Genomic DNA, 11,195 nt, shown 5'->3' with positions numbered 1-11,195 from the left:
GTTAGTTCACACCTCTTGACAACGGAAAGTGATGTCACGTGGCAGCTACGGGCTTAAAATGGATGCCGAATGTAAACATTTAGAGCGAGCTCGTGTTTGTTGACACATAAATAATAAATAAATAAATTGAGCTTTTATATAGCGCAATATCCACTAAACGTGCTCAAAGCGCTTTACAAGGGGTCCCTGGTCAACAGCAACATTTAACATGTAGGACGGGACATGACGCCTGTTAGGCGATATCACAATTTGATCTGATTAATAAACGCAAACGCGTGAATTTATTTTCTCTTCCTTTTTTATTTATTTTGTTGTGTGAACAATGTCAAGAATTAATTAGAGGGATTTTCGTTTCATTTTATCTCCTGTTAATCATAGATTATTGGATGATTCGTCACAGAAAATTTCACACATTCACTAGTTTAGTAGCCTCCTGCTCCTAGTCCTAGATTAGATCGTTGTGTTGTTTACTGCCACAGCTTGATCTTGCTATATTTTTTTTTTGGCCACAGTAAGACCTGGATGAACAAGGTTGCCAGTTTGGAATTTCGACACTTAATTTGGTTTGTTTTCTCCGGTCTGAAACATTCCACTTATTTCATTAATAATTGTGCTCAAATCTCACGTAAACCGACAAAACAGGATGAAACCAAGACATTTCCAGGTGGGACAGGAAATGCGGATTCATTTGTCGCAGAACATGTTATTTAAAAAATGGCCTTTTTCCATAATGTTGTCATTTTGATACGACTCCTTTTCGCAATCTTGCATCGTCAGTACTGGCCTCAGTGTCCGTGGCTCGGTCAGTACTGACCAACAGGCGCCAGAACATATTGATCAGTACTGATCAACAAGTTCCAGCACTCGCGGGTCAGTACTGAACAATATCACTCCGTCTTCTCTATAAAGTCACGGGGGCTAAATGACCCCCAAATCAGGAAATAGTACTTTCTGTGTTTTTCTCTTTAAAAGTCATAGAGGCCATTGGTCCCCAGATCGGAAAATCTCAAATTCCAGATGAGCATGCTCAGTGCGAGTAAACTATGCACGTGATAAGCATGAGATTTGGCATGGTCATGAACCTCATCATTTTAGGAAAAGTCACCAATGTCAGGTCTCTGCGTCAAACATTGACAGTTTTATGAAACTTTTTGGCCCCCAAGCATGAAAATAGGGTTATGTGTGACATATCCGCAGCATATGTGACATCTGGCTAGTCGATTATGTGTGACATATCCGCTTCAAATGTTACGCGCAATTTTTCCATATAAATTACATCTATTTTTCATCAACTGTAAACATGATATCCGCTCAAATAGAACACGTTTCCAATTCAAATTTGTCGGTTCAAATTTAACATCTACCACAATATTTTCACTCATTTAAAACAATGCGTACTGGGTGTACTAGATTGGATGGGCAGGAACAGGCTAAGGTTGAATGGCGACAAAACCGAGGTGATGTATGCAGGGAACACAAGATTTTGGAACGAGAAGAAATTGAAAGTGGGAGAGGTGTCCATAGATATTGTTGACAAGGTAACATTTTTTGGAGCATTCTTAGATTGAGAACTGTCGATGGACCATCAAATTAAAACAATTATCCGACCATTGATGTGACAATTGAAAAAAAAATGGATCTATTTGACAGTTCCTTTCTGGGGATGTTACCAAGAAACTTGTCGTTTCTCTTTTATTTTCAAAGCTGGATTTAACTGTAATGCTCTGTTGTTTGGTGTCTCGGAAAATAAACTCAGGCGGCTGCAGACGATCCAAAATAATGTTGTCATATTGGTCTTTCGAAGGCGGAGGTTTGACTCTGCCACACCTCTCCTTCGAAGATTACACTGACTACCTGTTGAGAAATGGGTCAAATTCAAAGTACGTGACCTGGTTTATCGTTGTCTGGAAAACACTGTTCCTCCCTACCTCACAGAACTCCTAAAGAAATATTCGACAACCCAATCTTTGTGTTCCTCCAATGACACCACCCGTTTGGCTATCCCACGCATTCGTACAAAGGCGGGAACTTGTAGGTCCTATTCTTATTTTGGTCCGTTTGTATGGAAAACCATTCCACAGAATCCAAATCATTGTCTGTTTTCAAGAAATCCTTGAAAACATTTCTTTTTTTTTTTTGTTGATGTCATGTACTCCCTATATTATTTTGTGTTATGCGGCTATGTGGTCTTGTGGTATGACACTCGCTTTTCGGATCGGAAGGTCCTGGGTTCGAGCCTCGCGATGGCGCATAGTTGAGTCCTTGGAAAAGGCTCTTTACTCACATTCTCTCACCGTACTCAGGTGTAAAATGAGTACCTGGCCGTTAATAGCGTTGTCTTTGTCCGAAAAATTATAATATCGCCCAAAAGGCGACATGTCCCGTCCTACATGTTAAACGTTGCATTGTAATGCGCTTTGAGCACATTTAGTGGATATTGCGCTTATAAAGCTCAATTTATTAATTTAAAAAAAATGTAATTTAACGCGCCAAAAACCTCATTGTTGCGCTCTATAAGATTCTATTTTTATTTTCATTATTATTATTATTATTATTATTATTATTATTATTATTATTATTATTATTATTATTATTATTATTATTATTATTATTATTATTATTATTATTATTATTATTATTATTATTAATATTATTATTATTATTATTATTATTATTATTATTATTATTATTATTATTATTATTATTATTATTATTATTATTATTATTATTATTGTTATTATTATTATTATTATTATTATTATTATTATTATTATTATTATTATTATTATTATTATTATTATTATTAATATTATTATTATTTTTTAAAAATAATATGCAAGTTCCGTGATCTGTCTGGGACATCAACAACAATTCGTTTCTGGTAGTTCTTATAGAGGATAAATTGGCTAGTTTGCGTCTAATCTGAAGATTGTTGAATTTCCATATAGGTTAGAGGTACATAATTATAGGATAATGGACTTTTTCCATAGTATCAAATAGACTACAATAATGACTTTACCAGCCTTGATGGTTGATACAATAAAAACAGTTACTGATTTTTGATCTGTATTGATTCTTTATTTTTCCCATACGAAGCCTCTCCATTTTCACTCTTTCGTTAGTATTCTCACGATCACCGGCTTCAGGCAACCCCTACCGTTTTCTACTGTTTCTTTGATCTAAACATCCGGTCGAAGACGGACTTGTAATTCGAACTGTTTCTGTAATAAATCAGAATATTGACTGAAGTGTTCACGGACTCCAACAGAAACGTGAAAGAAGCCATAACTTCGTTCAGATTCGCGTACGCTCCCTGGAATGAAACCTTTCTCTCCAGCCACATCGTTGACTGCATGGCTACCGTTGGAATAAAACATACTATGAACAACGTGGATATCATCACCACCATCTTGGAAACTTTCTGGTCTTTGCTACTCACGTTTTTCTCGTTATCTTTCTTATTCTTATCGTCTTTTGTAATCTTTCCATTTTCATTGGCGTCACGGTCACGTGACCCGCCAGTCGCCATCTGTCGCCATTTTGATTTTTCTCGAAGTTTCACTACTAGTAAAACTGTTAATATTATGATAACAACAAAGGCAGCCATAGAAAGTAAGACGTTAAGAAAGAGATAAACAACGCTCTCTATTTGCGCTCTTTCGTCAGTGAAAACAAGACCCAGAATAGTCCTGTTAAGTTCAATATAAAATTTTCTCCCAATTCTGTTCGAGTAAAATATAGGAATCATTAAAGCGATATTTAGCACGTAGCAAAATATCAAATAACATAAGATTCGTGTTCGTGTAATAATAGATTTAATTTTGATGGGAAACCATACACAAAGACACCGCTCAAAAGTTATGAAGGCCGTTATCAATGTTGTTATTTTTGTAAACGCTACGTGAGGCCAAGCGCCGAGAATATAGGCAATCTCCTCCGATTCGAATGGTAGATTTAATGTTTTGAACCAGGGGTTTAAACCCACTGATAACCACAGTGACGTCAAACACGACCCAAAGTCGGATATCGCCAGAGCAAACAAGCTTAAATTGATGTCTTGTTTTTCTGTGAAACCCATCCTATAAATGACCGCCATGTTTAATCCATTGCTAATGACGCCGAATGTGTTTATGATCCCCACGAGAACCGTCCAGTTGATGAACCGGAAATAGAACATCATTTCGTCACTGACAATAGGGGGTATCGCCAAGTCATAAACACAGTTATCAGCAGTTTTGTTGCACTCCATTTTTAGTTATTTACTTCTTCTTCTTCTTTTTATTCTTCCTGTTGTTGTTGTTGTTGTTGTTCTTCTTCTTCTTCTTCTTCTTCTTCTTCTTCTTCTTCTTCTTCTTCTTCTTCTTCTTCTTCTCGTGTAATTATACTCACCACAGTCACAATGTGTTCCTTATTTTAACCGAATCACATAAGAAATAAAGCAAAACTTAGGAGTGTAACGCGGATTCACTCATTCTGTTTGTTGTCTAGATTAATACGAATATGTGACCCACCATCTTATTCTGGAACCATAAATGTAGTCGTCAACCTAAGGCCGAAAATAGAATATAAAGTCGTAATTAATAAGAAATAAGAATGGATTGAATCAGTTCAATATTTTGTTTTGAGATGATTGAGATCTTAAATTGTATATTCTATGACGTTAATGACCTGCCTCCTCGAAATGATTTGATGTTGGAGTGATTTAGATGCTAAAAGTTGAATTTATCGTCAACACAAATGAAACGCGGGTTAAAGTTACATGTTTAATTTAGGAGAATAAAATTTATTCTATGATAAAGTTACGTAAGGTGACCAAAGATATAACTTTACATTTTTAAATCGTAATTTCAACTGAAAAAAACAACAGTTTTGGCATCTGGTTTACCGCGGCATTACCTTGACTTTTTGTCTTTTTATAAAGTTCAAGGTTTTTGTGACGCAAAGCTGATTACTAGGGCGGTTTATTCCCCCTTAGTATAGATAGTATGCAGATGACGTCACTCAGGCCTTTGTTATTGTTTTTGCCATCCGCGTTTGTGAGTTGTTCTCACTAAACTGTATCAACCAGACTATAAAAGTTCATGGTTACACAGAGTTTGTGTGTTGGTCCGTTATACTTCCGGATGGCAATGTTGTGAACTCCTTGGCCAAGCTCATTCTATCTATAAAATTATGGGCAAATATGCTAATCCATACTCTACCACTTACAACCTCGGTCAGAAGTGAGGACTGTTGGTGTTTCATGCGAGTCCCATGATTATAGTTGAAGTTTACTGATAAACGGTCTGTTAAAAAAATAATGTGATGTTTCAGTATAGGTTAGCTGATCAGCCTTGCCGTTGAATGGGTTAACAGCTGAAACAATACCCTGTTGGACTTCATAAGTTAAGAAAATGTTGCCTCGGTTGAAATGTTGTATTTATAGAAATGAATAAAATGGAAAACTTGAAAACAATAATAACTGTCGGTAATAAACTAGAGTTGGTTGTTACATAGGGATTATGTACAAACTTTAGTTAATCCTCACCAAGCCACGGGACACATAAGGCATCCACTGATGACTTCTATTTATGTCTGTCTGCTGCATTGACACCAATGCTCATTGTATCTGTCTTTTCTCTTAGAGTTTCATTTTTGTTTGTTTGTTTGTTTTTAAGGGTTTTACGGAACTTGCAACACATTGAGATTATATCAGCGCCAGTAAAAAAGGAAGAAAATGGGATAGTAAAAAGTTCTAGAATTACAATTAAAGCATCCGAGAAAAAGTAAGACAAAGGGGAACTGGGAACAAATAGGGATCAGAAGTAGATTCCAAGAGCATACTATCCGTGGACTTAGTTTGAGATCACCAATAAGTCTCATATGGACACAAGCACGGTCCCCGCTAAAAGGAATGCACTCAAATGCTTACATTATAAATTCAAAATAAATATAATAATACATAACAGAGAGATGATTTACAATGAAAAAAATATCACCTCCCAAAACAATAACTATGCATTTGACTGTTTCCCTCCCAGCTAGGACTCGGGCCAGGACAAAACCAAGTAATCTCATTCCAAGAGAAAGACAGAATGCAAGTTGGAAAACAGATATACGGGGATAGAAGACACAGTATGTACCTCCCTGCACACTGTGGAGGTAGGGAACCACACCCAGAGTTTCATTTTTAATTTTGTTAGGCAAAAATAATCATAAAAGTCTTCGGGGCATTTGTTTTGAGACGATTCAACGAGTTTGTTAATTTGGTAGTACTTTCCGACATTCACTGCCATAATACAAGAGAACTGAATAGGACATTCTTAAAGAGCTTTAGTTTGATTAAGGTCTGCAGTTTTTTAGTTCTCCAAATTTCCTTCAGCATCGGAAATGCTCAATTTGCCTTGCATATTCTGTGTTTTACATCTTCCTCTGAGTTTCCTCCATTTGTTTTTTTTTTAACCTAAATAAATGAAGTCTTCTACCTTTTCAATTCTCTCAGTTCCTGTGTTGAGCTTTCTTGAGCCTGTTACATTTGTTAACACGGTTTTTGTTTTTGTTTTATGTTCAGTCCAATCTTGGGTGTGAGGTCATTTAGTCTGTTTACTTTGTCTATTACATCCTGATGCTTGCTAGACAGTAATGCTATGTAGTCGTACATTGGGTTTAGTTGTTACAAACTTTACGGAGTATTGTGAACCATCGCCCGAAACGGTATTATTCTACCCTTCTCCCTAAATAGTAACGCGTAATGATATAAAGTTTACAATAATAATTTGTGACGTCAGATTATCAGACGATGAATTTCACTCAAATTAGATTATTGAAAAAAGAAGCATCATTTAAATATATTTGAAAATGTCTTTTACTCAGAGATGAGGAAATCGAAATGGATTGAAGGGTAGAATAAAATATTTCTTACACTCTTGCGTTTTGAAATTCGAACTTTGTTTCCAACGCGCACTCGCAAGCTCGTCCGGAATTCCAAAAAGCAAGAGTGTAAGAATCGTATGTTCTTTCAGGGTAAACCAGATGCCACATAGAAAATATATTAAAGGAAACGATAGCTACACCTTTTTAAAAACATGAAATAAATAAAACAAAATGTTTATTCTTGTCTCTTATTTATTGTGTACAAAGAGAGAAGGAGACATATTTCAATTTGTGACAACATTCCCTTGCAGAGAGAACGTCATCTTAGCATTGCGCATGCGTCTCTCTTATCAACTGATGATATCTATCCTTTGGTAATTTGAGATATCGCTTTAAAAATGTTATTATATACATAAGAATTTTATAAAATAAAATATAACAGTGCACCAGTTAAATCGTTTCTCGGCCATCTTTTAGTCTGAGTTACCGAACCGACAAGTCCGTGATGTCACGGCGGGTAATCTTAATCTTGGGTGCATTCCTTATTATTTTTCATTTTTTGCAACACATCCCTGTCAACTTTTCATCAAAATAAATTTATTGGTTATGTTTTTATTTTAATAAAAGTATGCATTTTATAACATTTCAAAAATGATATCTTATTAACCAAACGATATATTTCCTTAGTTGATAAGAGACACGCATGCGCAATGCTCTGTTTGACGTTCTCCCTCTAAGGGCGTGGTTGCTATCTTCGGGTAGAGAACCCGGATTTAGTGATCGGCTGACATAATGTTACTGTTTGTAATCGGATAAAGTAATCATCAATAAGTTGGCAAGCTTTCCGTTAAAATATATTAAATATTTTGCTCCCTTGACGTAGAACTATTTCCCAACTTTAAAAACGGAAAATGATTTTATATTAATTTTAAACAAATTTTTGTATTTAAAAATAATGAGAAGAACCACTAGCTGGTATCCATCCGCTGCAAGTACTCATATCTATTTATCATAGTCACCCACCAGATGTTTAACCCGTAACCAACGTGATAAAAAATGATGGCGTCTGTTTTCGACGAATTATTGACGAAACAATGGAATCTTTGATAAAATCACCGTGATGTTTAATCAAACTCATAGGTACACAAAAGACATCTTCAGGTCATTTGTAAACGCCGTGCAACACTTAGTGGAACCAAAAAAAATCGGATTTGCCAAACATATAATAAGATAAATACATAATAAGATTTATAGAGTGTCAATCTCCGCTTTACAAGACATTGTTGACACAATAATTTACAGAAAGTTAAATGCTACAATTGTAGTTCATTATTTGATAAAATAGAGTTCAGAATGATTTAGATAGCAAGGCAAATGTAAACGTTTGTTTTGATTTTTTATCTTATTATATTTAAATTAAATCGTAGACTCGTTATACAAACAATGACGATATCATTATCGTTTTTACGATTCCAAATCGCTTGTTACTATGATTATAATGTATTATGGTGGGTATCGATTATTCAATCTTACAGACATCAAGTATCGATTTGATCCGTTCTAAAATTCGATTCTTAGGATGAGGAAAGATGATTTCTCGATGCTTTTTAAAAATATCAAGTCGGATTATTTTAAGGGGAAGAGAAAGATGAGGAGGAGGAGGAGGAGGAGGAGGAGGAGGAGGAGGAGGAGGAGGAGGAGGAGGAGGAGGAGGTGGTTAAGAAAAAGAAGTAGTAGTAGTAGTAGTAGTAGTAGTAGTAATAGTAATAGTAGTAGTAGTAGTAGTAGTAGTAGTAGTAGTAGTAGTAGTAGTAGTAGTAGTAGTAGTAAGTAGTAGTATAGTAGTAGTAGATAGTAGTAGTAGTAGTAGTAGTAGTAGTAGTATAGTAGTAGTATAGTAGTATAGTAGTGTAGTAGTAGTAGTAGTAGTAGTAGTAGTAGTAGTAGTAGTAGTAGTATATAGTAGTAGTATAGTATAGTAGTAGTATAGTAGTAGTAGTAGTAGTAGTAGTAGTAGTAGTATTAGTAGTAGTAGTAGTAGTAGATAGTAGTAGATAGTATAGTAGTAGAGAAGAAGAAGAAGAAGAAGAAGAAGAAGAAGAAGAAGAAGAAGAAGAAGAAGAAGAAGAAGAAGAAGAAGAAGAAGAAAGAAAGAAAGTAAGAAAGAAAGAAAGAAAGAAAGAAAATTTACAAATTGCTGTAAGATGATAGAGATAAATTGTCATGCAAACCAAATAAAGAATTCTATAATTATCATTGATCAGATTTCTTGGTTTCAGATGTTTTTCCTCTTTTCCTCTTTCTTTCTTTTTCTGGCACTTAGTTCAAACACACTTTTTTATATGTTTGTTAGTTTTGGAAATTTTGAATGATGTAAAAAAAATGAAACCAGTTTGACGAGGTTTGTATATTTTTTTTATATATGAAATATGATAGCTTTAATACGCCAGCTGAATGAAAATAATGAGGTGATGCTCTCAATAACATGTCATTGTTTCCATCTATACCGATGTACTCAGAAAAAAATCAAATATTTAAGATTTTTGCTAGAAAACTTGTCCTTAAAGTGTCATTATAGATCTGGGCTATCAAAGTTTTGATCGATTATCCGAAGTACTGTGATCTAAGAAAGGGGGGGGGGGTGTCGGGGGTGTCGGGGTGTAGTAATCTACAAAATCAACCTGCCTCGAGGAAGACTGAGTTTTTTTCTGTATGATTTTTTTTCTTGTACTTTGCTTGTTTATTACACTAAAGAAAAGTGGACGGAGCAGGCTCTACTGTTGATAATAACAAGAAATGAAGTGAGTAGGAAAGTGCCAAAAGACAGTAGAGAATAAACATTTTTCGGCGGCGATGGGGGCTCGAACCCGCGACCTTAGTGGTACGACAACTCCGAATAAAGCCCCCATCGCCGCCTCGAAATTTTTATTCTCTATTGTTTTCTGGCGTTTTCCTACTCACTTCATTTTTTGATAACTACTGATGACAGATTACTAGGTGGTGCACTAAGCTAAAGTAACGTCAAAAGACAAGTTCTCTAACTTATCAAAGGCTACGATTGGGGCCCAGTTAGACGTTCAGTTAACGGGGAAGTAAAGTGTGATGTCAAAAAAACTGGTTCCTATTTCATCGGAAATGTAAAACCACTCTTCTGGAGGACTGGATGCCTAGTATGTGCTTCATTTGTGCGGCTATGTGGTCTATTGGTATGACGCTCGCTTTCGGATCGGAAGGTCATGGGTTCGAGCCTCGCTCGGCGCATAGTTGAGTCCTTGGAAAAGACTCTTTACTCACATTCTCCCACTGTACTCTGTCGGAAAAAAATTGTAACATCGCCTAACAGGCGCCATGTCCTGTCCTAAATGTTAAATGTTCCTGTTGGCCAGGGACCCCTTGTAAAGCGCTTTGAGCACATTTAGTAGATATTGCTCTATATAATATAAGCTCAATTTTTTTTAGTCAAGAATAAAGATCATCCATAATCGTTTTTTAACGTCCGTAATTCAAAGAATCTGTCAATACATCTTGCTACTGAAATAGTTATGTCACCTTTATGCAGGGGCGTGGCTATAGATAATTCGAAGATGACGTCACTCAGGACTTTGTTATTGTTTTTGCCATCCGCGTTTGTGAGTTGCAGTGGCGGTTCTAGCCTATTTACAGTGGTTGGGCAAAGAGGATTCGGTCATATATATATATATATATATATATATATATATATATATATATATATATATATATATATATATATATATATATATGATATATATTTTTTATTTTTTATTTTTTTGTTTTTTTTTTAATAAAAAATTTTTTTGATTTTTTTTTTCGCCTTTAAACAAAAAATATTTCAACCACCAATAATCACATTCACAATGAAATGACAATACCAGTAGATTTTAATTCTTCCAAACGTAATCAAAAATGAATCACGAAAGAGAATACAACTAAAAAATAAAGCGACGAGACATAATGCGACAACACCTTGACAATACAAGTCCATTTCCTTCACTCGAAAAATTAAAGAGATGCTTTAATCCCTCAACGGCGATATTAATATTGCTTTTACATATTTCTGGTTTTCAGTAGTACGTAGTAACCTTAAAGTTTTCATGGAGAAGCAACAACAGCGATATGACTCGAGTTTCATTCAGAGCTCAAATTGCATAATTTTTACTGCTGTCTTGGTGGTCAGAATGATTGTGCCGGTGGTGGTAGTGGTTGGAATAGTGGTAGCGGTGGTGGTGGTGGTGGAGGAGGAGGAGGAAGACGAGGCGGTGAGGGGTAATTATGGTAGTGGTTTTGGTGGTGCTGTTGGTTAGAATGATAGTTGTGGAGACGAT

The 11,195-nt window shown here is 35.5% G+C and overlaps 1 protein-coding gene across 1 annotated transcript; it reads right to left on the bottom strand.

The window, feature by feature from the left end:
• Positions 1-1,259: 1,259 nt before the first annotated feature.
• Positions 1,260-7,755, bottom strand: LOC144959622 (uncharacterized). Its single transcript, XM_078892261.1, has 2 exons — positions 7,642-7,755; positions 1,260-4,546 (listed from the first exon to the last, which is right to left on the bottom strand). The coding sequence occupies exon 2, from the start codon at positions 4,247-4,249 to the stop codon at positions 3,164-3,166; it is 1,086 nt and encodes a 361-aa protein (XP_078748387.1). The 5' UTR covers positions 4,250-4,546; positions 7,642-7,755; the 3' UTR covers positions 1,260-3,163.
• Positions 7,756-11,195: the final 3,440 nt, after the last annotated feature.

Source organism: Berghia stephanieae, chromosome 14 (genome assembly GCF_034508935.2).
Source record: "Berghia stephanieae isolate SIO BIC M18660-M18661 chromosome 14, UCSD_Bste_1.3, whole genome shotgun sequence".
Taxonomy (NCBI): Eukaryota; Metazoa; Mollusca; class Gastropoda; order Nudibranchia; family Aeolidiidae; genus Berghia; species Berghia stephanieae.
This window is presented reverse-complemented; position numbering and strand designations above follow the sequence as displayed.

Excerpts from the sequence above, each read along its gene's own strand:
- LOC144959622 (XM_078892261.1), bottom strand. The coding sequence starts at position 4,249 with ATGGAGTGCAACAAAACTGCTGATAACTGTGTTTATGACTTGGCGATA.